This window comes from Stegostoma tigrinum, chromosome 3 (assembly GCF_030684315.1).
Source record: "Stegostoma tigrinum isolate sSteTig4 chromosome 3, sSteTig4.hap1, whole genome shotgun sequence".
NCBI classification, from domain to species: Eukaryota; Metazoa; Chordata; class Chondrichthyes; order Orectolobiformes; family Stegostomatidae; genus Stegostoma; species Stegostoma tigrinum.
In genome coordinates, this window is record NC_081356.1 from 80505832 (window position 1) to 80523960 (window position 18129).

At 41.0% G+C, this 18129-nt stretch overlaps 1 protein-coding gene across 2 annotated transcripts in view; it reads right to left on the reverse strand.

Moving 5' to 3' along the window:
• Nucleotides 1-18129, reverse strand: part of man2a1 (mannosidase, alpha, class 2A, member 1) — a 163548-nt gene that overhangs the window by 85122 nt on the left and 60297 nt on the right. For both annotated transcript variants that reach the window (XM_059644699.1, XM_048527297.2), the window contains one exon: nt 9053-9249. In XM_059644699.1, coding sequence (XP_059500682.1) covers nt 9053-9249 — 197 coding nt within the window. The remainder of the gene's footprint in view (nt 1-9052; nt 9250-18129) is intronic.

Here is an 18129-nt window from a genome sequence, read left to right on the forward strand (position 1 = left end):
TTTCTAAACAGGTCAGTGTCTTGTTATTGCATCAAGTCCGTGAGGGTCTCCAAAAATGAACCTGACAGGAGGACGTGCAACAAGGTCTGGATGGCCTTGTACATCAGTTGCTTAAAGTAAGCATGCTGGTGCTGCAGGTGGTGAAGAAGACAAATGATATGATATATTCTCTTCATAGCAAGAGAATTTCAGTAAAGGAGCATAGACTGGAATACTGTGTCTCCTTTTCTGAGAAAGGATGTTCTGGAGAGAGGACGGAGTGGAACAGACAAACGGACTGATTCCCGTGATGGCAGGACTGAACTACGAAGAGGCACAGGATTCATTGAAGTTACTAAATTCTCAGAGGACCACAGGGCTGCTCGCTCATTAGTAGTGGTAAATTGAATTTTCTAAAATTAAATTTTAATTCCAAACATTGACTGGGACTACCATAGTGTGAAAGGTTTGGATGGTGAAGAATTTGTTAAATGTGATCAAGAAAATTTCCTTTATCAGTGTGGTTTTCCTAGGGAAGGCATAGCAAGTGACTCAAGTGAGAGGGGAACACTTTAGGCCTATTGATCATAATTCTATTAGCTTTAAAATAGTTATGGAAAAGTATAAGCCTTCCATGAAAGTTAAAACTTTTAACTAGAGTAAGTCACATTTTAACTGTATGAGACAAGAACATTCAAAAATTGATTAGAGTAGACTATTCTTGGTAAAGGGACATCGGAAAAGTGGGAGGCTTTCAAACATGTGATAATGAAAGTTCAGAATTATTATGTTCTTGTTAGAGTGAAATGTAAGGCAGGTAGGATTAGGGAAGAATAGATGAAAAAGATATCGAGGCTCTCGGCAAGAATAAAAAAGAATCATATATTAGATATAGGCAACTGAGTTCATATGAACCTCTTGAACAGTATAAAGAGTGTAGGGGTATTATTAAGAAGTAGGTCAGGAAAGCAAAGAGGGGATATGAGATGTCCTTAATCTTCTCTGCCAAGGCTAATTCAAAAAGATTCTATAAGTATTATTAAAAGCATGAAAGCAAAAAGAGAGAGAGTTGGGCCCCGTAAAGATAAAAGAGGTCACCCTTGTGTTGAACCCCAGGAGATGGGAGAAATATTAAATGAATGTTTCAAGTCCATTTTTACTGTGGGCAAAGAATTGGAGACTAGACAACTTGGAGAAATAAATTTTGATGTTTTGAAAACAGTTCACAATACAGAAGTAGTAGTACTGGCAGTTTTATAAAATATAAAGGTGAATAAATCTCTGAGATCTGATCGACTGTATCCTAGGACATTGTGGGAAGTTATGGAGTAAATTGTGGCACCACTTGCAGAAATTATTACATGAGAATATAGAAGGCATGGTTAGTAAGTTTGCAGATGACACCATAATTGGTGATATAGCGGACAGGGAAGAAGGCTAAGATTACAAAGCAATCTTGATCAATTGGGTCAATGGACTGAGATGGGGCAGATGGAGTTTAATTTGGATAAATGTTACATATTGCATTTTAGTAAAACAAACAAGGCAGGACATATACAATTAAAAGTGGGGCCTTGGGTAGTCCTGTGCAACAGAGAGACCGAGGGGTTCAGGTAGAATAGAAGCAGACTAAACGGATGGTGTCAAGCTCCCACGGAACCAGAATTTTAGTTCTGGCCTTTCAGTAGCAGTTGCTGGGATCGGAACCTGTAGTGCATCCCTTCCAGCTTTTCTCTCTCTCTCTCTTTCTCTCTGAGTTTTCTCCTGATGGTTTTCCTCCTGGACTAGAAAATTGCACGTAACGCAATCTACTTTACTGAATTTGCCTTTCCCAAGTCTGTGTTTCTAAAATTTTACCATATTGGAACAGCTACTGTTTAGTAGTTAAATAATTTATTATTCTGTTAAGGTTTCCAATAGAGTTAAGTTATTCCAATTTCTTCTTTCTTTTCTTGTATTTTAACTATAGTGTATGAATAAAATGTGTTTTGTATCAAGACTAATAGTTTGACCAATCGAATTGCATTTGGAACGCAATACCCGACATTTGCATTTAAAATAAGAGAGAGTTTGTGTCTAGGCTATCTTCTTAATATATTTTGAAGGGGTTTGATCTGGTCCATAACAGTGTCACTCTGCATCGCAAACCAGCTGTTCAGCTAACTGAGCTGACTTAGGACGACATTCATGACAATTTAGAAGAATGATGGGAATCTCATTCAGCCATAGAGTAATACAGCATGGAAACAAACCATTTGATCCTGCTAGTACATGCTGACCAAGTTTCCCAATCTAAACTCGTTCCACTTGCCTGAATTTGGCCTATATCTTTCTAAACCTTTCCTATTCATGTACCTATCCAAATGTCTTTTAAATGTTGTAACTGTACCTGCATCTATCGTTTCCTCCGGCTGTTTATTCCACATGTGAACTACCCTCTGTGTGAAAATGTTGCTGCTCAGGTCCCTTTTAAAGCTTTCTCCTCTCACCTAAAAATATGTCACTTTGTTTTGAACTCCCCCAGCCTTGGGGTAAAGAAAGACATTTGCTATTCACCTCATCTATGCCCTGATTTTATAAACCTCTTTAAGGTCACCCCATAACCTCCTACACTCCAGGGAAAGAAGTCCCAGCCTACCTTTATAACTCAAACCCTCCAGTCCCTGCAACATCCTGGTAAATCTTTTCTGAACTCTCTCTAATGTAATAATATCCTTCCTTTGGAAGGGCAACCAAAACAGTACTCAGTACTCCAAAAAGTGGCCTAATCAACCTCAATATGATGTCCCAACTCCTATACTCAATGATTGAGCAATGAATGTAAATGTGTTAAATGCCTTCTTAACTTCCCTATCTGGAAATCTACAAAATTCCAGAAGTTTGCAGGAGGAATGTTCCCCATTAAGTGGGAGCCCAGAACCAGCAATCACAGTCTAAGGATACAGGGTAGGTCATTTACGACTGAGATGCGGAGAAATTTCTTCACCCAGAAAGTGGCGAGCATGTAGAATTCAAGCCCCGCAAAGTGGTTAAGGCAAGAACATTGAAAGTTTTCAAGAAGGAGATACATACCTTTCTTTGGGTTAAAGGGATCAATGGGTATGGGGTGAAAGTGGGAGCAGGGTACTGAGTTGGTTGATCAGCCATGAACATGCTGAATGACAGAGCAGGCTTGAAGGGCTGAATAGCCTACTCCTGTTTTCTAGTTTCTATATTTCTAAGTGGTTCATGATGTTGTAAAGAGTCCAGTTAGCTATTCCTCTACAAAATTTTATGCTGGCAATGTAAATGCTGTATAATTGAGGAGGAAACTTTAAGGCTTGTTTTGACACTTCAACAATTTGAAGTATATGTTTCAACATACTAAGAGATATTAATTTACATTGATCATAGTCCACTGGTGTTATTGGACAAGTTCGACACGTAAGATCTTAAGTTGCTTAACTGGAGCCTGGTGTCAGGAAAAATAGTGTAATTGCTGAGACTCTGGTCAAAGTTTGAAGGAAGTTGGAGCAGAAAATGGGGATTCTCTGTTATGACAACTCTGAAAGGTTTAAATCCAGCTAATTTTGCTTATTGCATTTGCTTTCTTTTGCAAGATAACATAGATGAATTGTGTTGAATTCAGGTCGATTAATGCTTTTTTCCCTTCTGGCAGGCTGTCTTTTTTTTAACCATTCGATTATTTCTTTCCTCCTCTGCTTTTCTCCACACTCTCCCTGATTACTTGTTTCCAGGCACCTTGATCATCAGGAAAGACTTCCCAAGGATTAGCTTCAATCCCAGTAAATTGAGATATGTAGACCAGGGACAGCAGGTTTGACAGAGGAGTGCTATTTTGGTCAAGGCTGTTGTTGTGGACCTTGGGTTGTTTGCACACTGCTATCAGCTAGAGATTAGGCTAAATCGATGCTCTCCTTGAATCCTCTCAAACATGCTTTCTTCAATACTCAAATGCTCTCTGAAATTAAAAATACCATCCCTCCTTTGTTTCTCCTTTCCTATCTTTATTGAACAACTTGTTACCGGGAATATTTAACACCCAGATCTGCATCTCATTAAGCCACAAGTCGATTATCAAAGTATCATGTTTCCAAAAGGCAATCTATGCTTGTAACTCCCCAGTCTTATTAATTAAACAAATCAAATCAAGTTACACAATATGCATTCTTATACATGTAGTGCAAGCTTGATTTAGACTTTGGTACTTTTTCCTCAGTCCAACATCACCTATTAACTTACAATTCTCTGTTTTAGTGCTATCTGTCACCCCCAGCATTTTGTGCATCTTGGTGTTACTTTCTAATCTTTACTCCCACTTTCCATAGTCCTGCTGAGTTAGTTAAAATCCTTCTCAAAAGCACAAACAAACATCCCACAAGAAATTTAGTCCATGCACCGCTCAGATGCACCCCTGTCCAGTTCGTCTGGGTGCCACCTTCGCCAGAGCCATTCACAGTGTCTGATGAAACCATACCGCTTTCTCCCATACCATCTTTCCAGCTACACATTCACCTGTCTGATCTTCCTATTTCTGTACTCACTGGAACGTATTCTGGAGATTACTACTTTCCTGGTCCTGCTTGCTCATGTTCTACCTGGCTTTCTAAATTCCGACTGCAGAACCACATTCCCGCCAGCCTATGCTCTTTCAGTAAGATGATAGTGGAGTAGGACACTCCAGCCATCCAGTTTGTCCATTCCGCCCATTATTTTCTTGTCTCCCTCTTTTCTTCCCTTCTCTTGGCCTTGGACACCTTACCCCACAATCCATCGCCCAGTATCCAAAGTGGAATTGGTGGCTGGCAGCCCAAAGCATGGATGCCAACAACCAGTGACCCAGTGCAGAACGCTGCAGCAATGGCCTAGTGTGGACCACGATAGTAGCCAGTGGTCAGATCACAAGGAGGGCCCCTGCACAGGTCTGTTGCGAAGAGCCCTTACAGGCAGGCTGTGATGCTTGTCTTTTTAACTTGCTTCTTGTTTTTCTGGCCTAAAGTTATACTGTGTATACCTGTAATATGACATACTTTTTCTTCACTTCTCTATTCTGTACCTAGGAATGGCACTGTGTGCTGGTGACATTAGTTACAGTGAGACAATCTGTAACTGAAGCAGATGTACCTAGGTACCTATGTACTTACGCTGGTGCTGTAACTGGCTATTTGTAAACTTTACACTGTTTTTATTTGAGTTCATGTGACAGTAAAGCTAATTCAAGTCAATTCAATTAGTACCAGCGTAGACCATTTCCTCTGGCTATTTGCTCCCACTCTGAAGAATATCCTGCAGCTGTTCTGCAACACACTTGACCATAAGGAACATGGCATCCTGCAATCAGTTTGATGACTACAAAACATCTGTCTTCTCCTTATTAAAGGACCCACTGTTCTTCCACTCTTCTTCTTCTCCTCCTGTACAGTTAGTGCACCCATGGTGCTACAGGTTGGTTCTTGTTGCACCTCTCCAAAGTCCTCACCAATATCCAAAAAGGAAAACCAGTTAGTGAATGAGATCTTTTGTGATTCTTGCATTACCTGCCTGTTTTTCTTGGACTGCCTGTTGATCACCCAATCCCAATCAGCCTACTTACCCATATGTTGGGTTATCATCTTCCTGAATATGCTAACCAGGCAGTTCTGTACCTGAAGGATCCACCTCAATGACTAATGTTGCTCGAGGTCTGAAATCTGGAGATCATTCTTATGAAACTAGTGCTACTCCCTGACCATGTGCTCATCTGGGTCAACAGAAATAGCCATGAGTTCCCATATGCCACAGGGCGGTCATTTCTCTTGTCTGAGTTGTCCTGCTGTGCAGTAAGCTTAAATGTTTAAATTATTTTAGCTTTCATTACTTTTGCTTACTTGAATTTACATGAACCTCACTTGTACTTAGTAAACATAAACTGGGGTTGCAGAAAGTAAAGATTCTACGCTCTTACTCACAAGTCAACTTCCTTTTCTTGTGCCAATGAATTCTTACTTTCCATATCTACAGTAACGTGGTGTGTTGCGAAGTTGGGTAGAGTATTTGTGGATTGGGAGGCGTGATTTTAGAATTTGGTGTTTGTAAAATGTTAGGGGGGAAAACATTGTATGGTCCCTTTAAAAGGCTGTGCTTTTTTCCATGCTTGGAGATATCTGTGACCAGCTTGAAGGTCTGCAAGTATAGAGAGCACCTGAATTGAAACATTTTTATCCAAAGACAATAACATTAGCAGGCCAAGCAGCATTTTTACCAAGTCAACAAGTTTTTGAACTTAGCCATTCAATTTGGACCAGGCACTTAGACACCAAAAAAAATTAAATTTGAATCTGATGGCTTTGACAACCTAGGACCAATCTGATTATAAGAAATTGATATGTCATCAGGGGTATAAAAACAAACAGGTAGTTGGGTAGAGACAGGAGAAATAACTGCCATCTGCTAGAGATAATAGTTCTAAGTTTTACAGAAAGCACCATCTAGAGAACAAAGGTTCTCTCAGCACAACTAGTCAATATTCCTGACAGAAGAATCGACAGAGAAGGCACAGAGCATTCCAGAAAACACGTAACATGGCTGTAATTTTAGGAGACTAAATTTTACTTTCTAAAGTTTTATTTTGTACATGTGGGATTGTTTTTATTGGAACTGCAACCTATTAGAATCTTGTTTTATTCAGGAATAGTCAGTGGTTAGAAGGGATTTATTCAGCTTGTTAATAGTTTAGTTAATTTGTTCACTGTTAGAATTAGACAAATAAATTGTTACTTGTTGATTGTAAAGTCAATGTCAGGGATTTATTCTATTTAACCACTAGAAGTTGCTGAAAGGCAGGTTATCTCACTTTTCACACTCATTTCATAGATTATGATGGGGAGGTGCTCCTCTTTGGGTGTTTCAGTTTTAGCTCGCAGAGGGAAGGTCAATGTCTGCTTTATCACAGGCCTTTTTCATATTTTTTGGAAATGTACCGTTATCCCCAGCAGCAGCTGTTTAACAACTAATTAACACAATATTTTTGTGACGTTAGTCTTGGACGTTTTTCAAAATCAGCCAGGCAGCACAGAAAAAGATGCTCCCTCATCAGTCTGACTCTTACTAATATTAAACTAGACACAGTCTAAAAACTATATAATTTGCACAATTACTATTCTAGTTAAATTGAAAATTTGTAATTGAGCAGTAGGACCCTTTCAATCTTGGTCACAAGAGAAGCATAATCACTATCTTCTGTAGTCAAGAAGATGAGTCCCCAAAAAGTGTGCTGCCTACCTGGTGCCAGGGTTAAAAGACTCCCTGGGCATGGAGAGGAACTTAGCAGTGGGATCAGAAGGCTCCAATTATCACTATCCATGTGAATACTAAGCACAGAGGAAAGACTAAGAAATATAAACTACTGAGGAGTTTGAGCAGCTAAGAACTAAATCAACACTAGTATTCAAAAAGGAATGCGAGAGAAAATAAGCAACTATAGCCCAGAAAGGTAACACTGGTCATTGGGAAATGCAAGGATCTATTATTAAGTTGTTAAGTGTGATGTTACTGGACCAATAATCCAGAGCTCCAGGACTATGTTCAAGGGACATGGGTTGAAATTCCATGATGGTAAATGGTGAAATTTGAATTTCATAGAGATCCAGAATAAAAAGTCAGCCTAACGACACCCATTAAAAAGTCAATCTGATTCACTAATGTCCTTTAGGAATAGACATCTGCCATCTTACCTGATGTGAGTTTCTTTGACTCTAGGCCAGAGCATTGTGGCTGACTCTAACTGTCCTCAAAGCAATTAGGGATAGGCAGTAAATGGTGGCCTAGTCAGTGAAAGCACATTCCGAAACAAAGTAATTTTTTTCTAAAGTTAACATTATTTTAAAAAATGAACAACATGGTTTTGTTTAAGCAGTCATTTTTTGAAAAATGTATTAGGATTCTTTGAAGATATAACAAGCATGGCACATAAGAGGGAGTTGGTAGATGTACTGCATTTAGATCTCCAAAGGCTTTCTTCTAAGGTGTCACATAAAATATTACTGCACCAGTTAAGAAGGTGTTGAGGGTGTTGAAGGTGACAGTTAGCCAATCTTTCATTCATGCTAACACAACATGAAACAGCAAGTAAGGATTAATGGATCATTTGTAGACTGCCAAAATGGAACTACAGAAATGCCACAGGAATCAGAGTTGTGGGATATGATTTAATTCAATGACCTAAGGAATGGGACAGATTGCATTGTAGCCAAATTTGCTGACAATATAAAGCTGGTAGGAAAGCAAGTTTTCAAAAAGGATTCAAAAAGAGTGTGCAAAGGAACATAGATAGGTTTAACGAATAGGCAAGAAAATTAGCAAATGGAGTATAATGTGGGAAAATGTGAGGTTGTACATTCTGGCAAAAAGAACAGAAATATAGAATAATATTTGAATAGAAATCTGCTAAATCATGCAGTAAAGAGGCTGTACACCAGACAAAGAATGTACTTTCTAAGTATCAATAGTACTGAAATTGCATTGAAGCACCTCAGAATTGGCATTTATTTCTATTGCACTTTCTCTGGCAACTTAGAAAATGTGCCCTCAGGATATTAAGAAATGCAGATTGCAAATATTTCAGGCAGTGGTGTGCCCCCCATTAAGTGGAAGTAATCAAAGACCACATGGACAGAATGAAGAAATTGCAAGGCCATTGGATAAAAATAAAGAGGGAGTAATCTTTATAATATTTCAGTGAATATCTGAAAACAAATTCTAGAAATCCTCTTTGCCTCCAAAGTGAGATGAGGTGGAAATTAGAAAGATTGAGTTAAATACTTTGCAGCTAATTTACTGATTAGTCTCTGGCCTTAAATAGCAATTCTCTAAATGAGGAGAAAGTGTCAAGAACTTTACATGCTTTACATATTTATGAAAATTAAACCTGTAGTTATTTAAAAACTGCTACTTATATTGTTTATAAAAGCCATGAATCTTGTAAAAATACACTTTCAAATATTTTTCACTGTTTCATTGATACTGGCAATGAGGCTAGAGAAAAAAAATTAAAACATCTGAGATATCAGAACTAACACACAAATTCAGTATTTACCTCAGGTGTGATTCTAAAACTCTGTCCATTCGCTTATAGAAAGGTCGGGAGGTAAAATATCCACTCCAGTAATGGTCATCTCTGTCTGCATAGGTAAAGAAGTCCCCACTCAAGACAGGAAACGGTGATGGTGAATTTCCTGATTCAGTTGTTTTATGGAGAGCATCAAAATAATCTGACAATGTTCCAAACTGGGCCTAGAAACAGAGTATCAAACTGCTAAACAAGTATTCAGTAAATTAATTGCAACCTTAAAACTAAGCTCTCCTTCATAAGTTTCACTACATAGATGGACTATTGTCCATTTCTTGGGCCACAAGTTCTGCTTTATCTTCTAAAATGAGTAAATCTTAACATACAAGTAGTTGTGAGATTGTCCTGCCGAACAATATTTTTTTTTCCATGGAGTATTAGCTACTGGAGGGCAATTTACATTTTAAAATAAAAAAAATTATCAAATATATTTTATAGACTTCAGACACAATAGCGAAAGTATAGATAAACTGTAACATCACAAATGCTGCGATGTCTGTATAACCACTAGTTATATTCATTTTGGAAAAATTCCTCTAACTTCCAAGAAATTTCAACTAAGTGATCCATTTGGCATTTGCACATATAGACCATAAGACATGGGAGTGGAAGTAAGGCCATTCGGCCCATCAAGTCCACTCTGCCATTTAAACAATGGCTGATGGGCATTTCAACTCCACTTCCCTGCACTCTCCCCGTAGCCCTTGATTCCTTCTGAGATTCAGAATTTGTCGATCTCTGCCTTGAAGGCATCCAACGTCCCGGCCTCCACTGCACTCCGTGGCAATGAATTCCACAAGCCCACCACACTCTGGCTGAAGAAATGTCGTCTCATTTCAGTTGTAAATTTACCCCCTCTAATTTTAAGGCTGTGCCCACAGGTCCTAGTCTCCCTGCCTAACGGAAACAACTTCCTAGCATCCATCCCTTCGAAACCATACATTATCTTGTAAGTTTCTATTAGATCTCCCCTTAACCTTCTAAACTCTAATGAGTACAATCCCCGGATCCTTAGCCGTTCATCATACGTTAAACCTACCATTCCAGGGATCATCCGTGTGAATCTCCGCTGGACACGCTCCAGGGCTAGTATGTCCTTCCTGATGTGTAGGACCCAAAATTGGACACAGTATTCTAAATGGGGCCTAACTAGAGCTTTATAAAGCCTCAGAAGCACATCGCTGATTTTATATTCCAACCCTCTTGAGATAAACGACAACGTTACATTCGCTTTCTTAATTACGGACTCTACCTGCAAGTTAAGCATTAGAGAATCCTGGACCAACACTCCCAGATCCCTTTGTACTTCTGCTTTGTGAATTTTCTCACCGTCCATGCCTGTATTCTTTTTTCCAAAGTGCAAAACCTCACATTTACTCACATTGAATTTCATCAGCCATTTCCTGGACTACTCTCCTAAACTGTCTAAAACTTTCTGTAGCTTCTCCACCTCCTCAGTACTACCTGCCTGTCCACCTATCTTTGTATCATCAGCAAACTTCGCCAGAATGCCCCCAGTCCCTTCATCCAGATCATTAATATATAAGGTGAACAGCTGCAGCCCCAACACTGAACCCTGCGGGACACCACTCGTCACCGGTTGCCATTCCGAAAAAGAGCCTTTTATCCCAACTCTTGGCCTTCTGTCAGACAGTCAATCCTCAATCCAAGCTAGTAGCTCACCTCGAACACCATGGGTCCTCACCTTGCTCAGCAGCCTCCTGTGAGGCAACGTATCAAAAGCCTTTTGGAAGTCTAGATAGATAACATCTACTGGGTTTCCCTGGTCTAACATACTTGTTACCTCTTCAAAGAATTCTAACAGGTTTGTCAGGCACAACCTCCTCTTACTAAATCCATGGTGACTTGTTCTAATCTGACCCTGCACTTCCAGGAATTTAGAAATCTCATCCTTGACAATGGATTCTAGAATTTTACCAGCTACCGAGGTTAGGCTAATCGGTCTATAATTTTCCATTTTTTGCCTTGATTCTTTCTTAAACAAGGGAGTTACAACAGCAATTTTCCAATCATCAGGGACTTTCCCTGGCTTCAGTGACTTTTGAAAGATCACGACCAAAGCTTCCGCTATTTCCTCAGCCACCTCCCTCAGAACTCTAGGATGTAACCCATCGGGGCCAGCAGATTTATCAATTTTTAGACCTTTTAGCTTAACTAGCACTTTCTCTTTTATAATGCCTGCCGTACTCAACTCTGCCCCCGACTCTCCCTAATTGTTGGCATACTACTCATGTCTTCCACTGTGAAGACTGATGCAAAGTACTTATTAAGTTCTTCAGCTATTTCCTTATCTCCCATTACTAGTCTTCCAGCATCAATTTAGAGCGGCCCAATATCTACGTTTGCCTCTTGTTTGTTTCTTATGTATTGAAAGAAGCTTTTATTATCATTTCTAATATTACTAGCTAGACTACCTGCATATTTGATCCTGTCCTTCCTTATTGCTCTCTTTGTTATCCTCTGTTTGTTTTTGTAGCCTTCCCAATCTTCTGATTTCCTAGTGCTCTTGGTCACTTAATAGGCTATCTCTTTTCCTTTGATATATTTCCTGACTTCCTTTGTCAGCCATGGCTGTCTAATCCCACCCCGGATAATCTTTCTTTTCTTTGGGATGAACCTCTGTACTGTGTCCTCAATTACACCCAGAAACTCCTGCCATTGTTGGTCTACTGTCTTCCCCGCTAGGCTCTGCTTCCAGTCGATTTCGTCAATTCCTCTCTCATGCCCCTTTATTTAACTGTAACACCATTACATCCGATTTTGCCTTCTCTCTTTCAAACTGAATATTATAATGGTTACACATTTTTGGTAAACCTAGGTAAAAGTAAGAACCAATATTGAGTTATTAAATAAAAACAAACTGCAAGAGAAACTCGGGTCTGGTAGCATCTGTGAAAAGATAAACAGATGTTTTGACTCCAATGACTCTTCTTCAGATCACAAAACATTAACTCTGTTTTTCTCTCCATTGATGCTGCAGGCCTGCTGAGTTTATTCAATATCTTCTGTTTTTATTTCGTACCTCTGACAACCACGGTATTTTATCCTAATTTACAAAATTAAACTTTGGAACATTGTGACAGAATGTTAGGAGGACCTTATGCATGTCATTCTTCAGTTATATCAAGTCCTTTAACAGAAATAGCTTTGTAATGTTAATGCATTAAGAAGGGGCACCAAGGATCCAAGGGACACATTTGCAATCTGTTCCACTTGCACCTCCTCCAATCTTTCAACATAATAAAAAAAATTAACATTTCCACTTCTTCAACCTCCAAAGACATATAGGACTTTAAATGCTCACTGTTTCTCTTAGCATTAATACTACCAAGTTTGCAGAGTTTCTCCAGCACTTTCCATTTTTATTCCAAATCTCCAGATCATTAGTACTTTACTTTTATTTTAACAATCCATAAATTGGGTGCAATGATCTGGAGACATGTAGATCAACTTCACCATAGGAGTTGGGGTGACACTATCAGACAGTTAAATAAAGCTAAAATTAAAAATAAAACTGACATCAATAATGTTGTAAAAATCTATCTGGTTTACTATGACCGTTTAGGGAAGGAGATCGATCAGACACAAAAAGTTAACATTAAATTTTTACATGTTGCTTTGCTCAGGTTTTGATGCTGAATACGTGAAATATGTGCCATTGTGTAGGTTTTTTTTAGAAATATGTTCGTTAACCAGTAGTTTTCCCATTTGTTCAAAGCCCAAATGATATTAGCCAATGTTAATTAGGTACTCTTTATATGGCATTTTATATATTTACATTGCTAACTGTTGAACTTCCAGAACAATTGAAGTTGATTCCTTTTGGCAGTGTTCCTCCTTTCAGTTTGCGAACACCAATGTCATTTGTTCCAACCATCATGGCATTTGCATTTTTTTAAATCAACTGTTAGTTAAATTTAATGCAAATTTACTTTGCATGCCAAAATATGTATATCAAGAGACCTGGGTGTAAAAGAAGTTTGAATTATTTTTTGTTGACTAGTGGTGCAACTATCCAAACAGAAGAAAAAAGAAAACAGCTCCCTCCGCTCCAACCCTAACCTCCCTATAAAACCCGTGGACAAGGGAGGCGCAGTTGTGGTATGGCACACTGATCACGACATTGCAGAGGCCAGGTGCCAACTCTCTGACTCCTCCTCCCACCCCCTCAATCATGACCCTGCCGCTGACAACCAAAACATCATCTCTCAGACCATCCATAACTTCATCACCTCAGGTGACCTCCCACCCACTGCCTCCAACCTCTTCGTTCTCCAATCCCGCACCTCTTGTTTCTATATCCTTTCCAAAATCCACAAACCTGACTGCCCTGGTCAACCCATTGTCTCTGCCTGCTCCTGCCCCACTGAACTTATCTCCACTTATCCCGACTCCATTTTCTCCCCGTTGGTCCAGGAACTCCTCACCTATGTCCATGACACCACCCACGTCCTCCACCTCCTCCAAGACTTCCAATTCCCTGGTCCTCAACACTTCATCTTCACCATGGCCGTGCAGTCCCTATAAACTTGCATTCCCCATGCAGATGGCCTAAAAGCCCTCCGCTTCTTCCTCTCCCACAGGCCCAGCCAGTCCCCCTCCACTGAAACTCTTATCCACTTAACTGAACTCGTCCTTACACTCAACAACTTCTCCTTCAACTTCTCCCACTTCCTATAGACAAAAGGGGTGGCATGGGTACCTGCATGGGCCCAAGCTATGCCTGCCTCTTTGTAGGATACGTGGATCAGTTCCTCTTCCGCAGCTACACTGGCCCCATCTGCCACCTCTTCCTCCGTTACATCGATGACTGTATCAGTGACCCCTCGCGCTCCCATGATGAGCTCGAATAGTTCATGCACTTTACTAGCACCTTCCACCCCAACCTTAAGTTCACCTGGACCATTTCTGATACCTCCCTCTCCTTCCTGGACCTCGCTGTCTCCATCTCTGGCAACCACCTGGAAACTGATATCTATTTCAAGCCCACCAACTCCCACAGATACTTAGAATACACCTCCTCTCACCCACTCTCCTGCAAGAATGCCATCCCCTATTCCCAATTCCTCCGCATCCGCCGCATCTGCTCCCACGATAAGACATTTTACTCCCGCACATCCCAGATGTCCAAGTTCTTCCAGGACCGCAACTTTCCCCCCCACAGTGATGGAGAACGCCCTTGACCACGTCTCCCGTATTTCCCGCAACATGTCCCTCACACCCCGCCCCCGCCACAACCGCCCAAAGAGGATCCCCCTCGTTCTCACACACCACCCCACCAACCTCTGGATACAACGCATCATCCTCCGACACTTCCGCCATCTACAATCCGACCCCACCACCCAAGACATTTTTCCATCCCCACCCTTGTCTGCTTTCCGGAGAGACCACTCTCTCCGTGACTCCCTTGTTCGCTCCACACTGCCCTCCAACCCCACCACACCCGGCACCTTCCCCTGCAACCGCAGGAAATGCTACACTTGCCCCCACACCTCCCTCCTCACCCCTATCCCAGACCCCAAGATGACATTCCACATTAAGCAGAGGTTCACCTGCACATCTGCCAATGTGGTATACTGCATCCACTGCACCCGGTGTGGCTTCCTCTACATTGGGGAAACCAAGCGGAGGCTTGGAGACCACTTTGCAGAACACCTCCGCTCAGTTCGCAACAAACAACTGCACCTCCCAGTCGCGAACCATTTCCACTACCCTCCCATTCTTTAGATGACATGTCCATCATGGGTCTCCTGCAGTGCCACAATGATGCCACCCGAAGGTTGCAGGAACAGCAACTCATATTCCGCCTGGGAACCCTGCAGCCTAATGGTATCAATGTTGACTTCACCAGTTTCAAAATCTCCCCTTCCCCAACTGCATCCCTAAACCAGCCCAGTTCGTCCCCTCCCCCCACTGCACCACACAACCAGCCCAGCTCTTCCCCTCCACCCACTGCATCCCAAAACCAGTCCAACCTGTCTCTGCCTCCCTAACCGGTTCTTCCTCTCACCCATCCCTTCCTCCCACCCCAAGCCGCAACTCCATCTACCTACTAACCTCATCCCACCTCCTTGACCTGTCCGTCTTCCCTGGACTGACCTATTCCCTCCCTACCTCCCCACCTATACTCTCTCCACCTATCTTCTTTACTCTCCATCTTCGGTCCGCCTCCCCCTCTCTCCCTATTTATTCCAGAACCCTCAGCCCATCCCCCTCTCTGATGAAGGGTCTAGGCCCGAAACGTCAGCTTTTGTGCTCCTGAGATGCTGCTTGGCCTGCTGTGTTCATCCAGCCTCACATTTTGTTGTCAGAGGCTTGGAGACTGCTTTGTAGAGCACCAACACTTGGTTTGTGACAAACTACAACATCTCCCAGTTGCGACAAGTTCAACTCCCCCTCCAACTCCTTGGACGAATTGTCCATCCTGGGTCTCCTCCAGTGCTACAACAATGCCTCCTGAAGGCTGGAGGAACACACCTCATATTTCGCTTGGGAACCCTGCAGCCCAATGGTCTCAATGTGGACTTCACAAGTTTCAAAATCTCCCCACCCCTGACCTCATCCCAAGACCAGCCTAACTCATCCCCGCCTCCTTGACCTGTCCATAATGGCCCCCCACCTACTGTCCCTCCCTCCTCACTGACCAACCCCCGCCCCAAGTCCCTACCTGCACTCACCTTTACTGTCTTTATCCCTGCTTCCTTGAACTGTCCATCTTCTCTCTACCTATCTGGTCCTCTATCCATTTTGTATCATTGCCTTTCCCTCTCTCTATTTATTTCAGAGTCCCCATCCCCTCCCCCATTTCTGAAGAAGGGTCCAGAGCTGAAATGTCAGCTTTCCTGCTCCTCTGATGCTGCCTGGCCTGTGTTCATCCAGCTCTACACCTCGTTAATTGTAAGGAATTCTGGTTTATCCAGAATCATATGTCAGAGATTAATATTATGACAGGAATTAGTCAAAATCAATATTCAACTGAAGTTGCACAGCTTTCTGTCAAAAATCCTGCACACCTCGTGCAGGTCAGTCCCTTGAAGTTCTGTATGTATACTAAAGATTACTAAAAAGATTGCAACAGGATTAATTAAAGAACTCAGAGCGATGGCACTGACAGGAAGCAGCAACCACAACAAGGCTGAATGTCACGTCCTGCTTAAAATGGAAAAGATTGGATGAAAGACAGCATTTTGACATGGATCTGCAATGCAAACTGGCATACTAGGCGAGAGGACACGTCAATTGGCAGGCATTTATGGGATCTTAGAATACTCAAAACGAATATATCCCTACTATAAAGAAAAACATTCTAAAAGGACAGATGATATCCATAGTTAACAGAAGAAGTTAAAGAATGCATCAAACTTTAGGGAAAAGCATCTGACTGTCCAAAGATAAGTGGCAGTTTAGATGCTTGGTCAGAGATAAAGAAAGGCAGAGAATGACAAAGGACTTTCAGGATGAAGTAGTTAACTTATGAGAGGAAGCTAGCTAGGAATGTTAAAACGGATAACAAATGAATAAGTTTTTAGAACAGGAGGCAGGAAATAAAGTAAGCATTAGTTCTTGAGAGATTGAGAATGCTGGTAGTTAATAGTAGAAAATAAAGCAATGAACAAATATTTTGCTTCTGTCTTTGTAAATTATTCCAGTAGTAGCCATAAATCAGAAGGCAAAAGGGAGAAAATTAACGTTACAGTCACGAGGGAAGCGGTACTAAGCAAACTGGTGGAACCGTGGGTTGACTAATCTGTGGGACCATATGGAATTCATCTTAGGGATTTACAAGAGGACACTAATGGCCTATTGGATGCATTGGTGTTAATTTTCATTTTGATTCAGACAAGATTCTGTTAGATTAGAAAATAGCAAACACAATCTCAGTATTCAAGGGCGGAAAGCAGAAAATAGGCAAATATACGCAGTTAATTTGATATCTGCTTAGGGACAGTGTTAGAATCAATCACTAAAGAGATTCTAACAGCGCACTTTGAAAATGCAATGTAATCTGGAAAAATTGGTATGATTTTCTGAACGGGAATTCATGTTCAGCCGATTTATAGGATTTCTTTGAAGGAATAACATGAGTTGTGGATAAAGGAGAACCTGTAGACATACTGAGCTTAAATTTCCAAGAGGCATTTGATACAGTGCCATAAAAAAATTATTGTGAAAAATAAAATCACAAGATATGGGGGTAACTTAGATTGAAGATTGCTTTCTGCTCAGCAAGCCAGAGTGTGTCCAGTCTTTGTCTGGTTGGCAAGATGCAATGAGTACAGTCCCAGAGTCCTGGGCACTCAACTTCTTACAATTGATAACGATAGAGAAATAAATGCATTGTTGCTAAATTTACTGAAGATGGGTAGGAAACGATGTTGTGCAGTAGGTATAAGGAGGTTGCAAGTAGATATTTAGTGAATGGGTGAGTGTGGTAAAATGTGGAGTTGTTCATCTTGGCTCATGAATTCTTGAGCAAGGGAATTAGAGGTTGATGGGAATGTGGAATGCAAAACACAAATATATCAGCCATGATCATATTAAATGGCAGAGTAAGATAAAGGGCCGAAAGACAGTTCTGCTCCTAATTTTTATATTCATACTTCTGTTTATAAGGACCCTGTATATTTAAATGTATTAGCTGAACACTATATAAACTTATGGGATGCATTTGTCAAGAGAGATGATGGATATTTTGACTGGGGGTTATCATTGCACAAGCGGAAGTAAACAACTAGCAGGTACTGGGAAAATGGGTACATGCCTAGCAGATTGTAATTACCTTGGCCATTTGTATTGTTACACACATAGTAACATTATCAAGCATGTGTACATGCAGGGCTTTGAAATAAAGTCTTTGATGGGAAGAAAATCTAGGTTTATAATGAAGACTCTGTAAAGACTGACTACCAGTACTACAAAGATCATAAGAACACAATATATAGGAGCAGAATTATGCAATTCAGTTATTGAGTCTGCTCTGCCATTCAATAGCATTATGGCTGATCCGATAATCCTTAACAGCA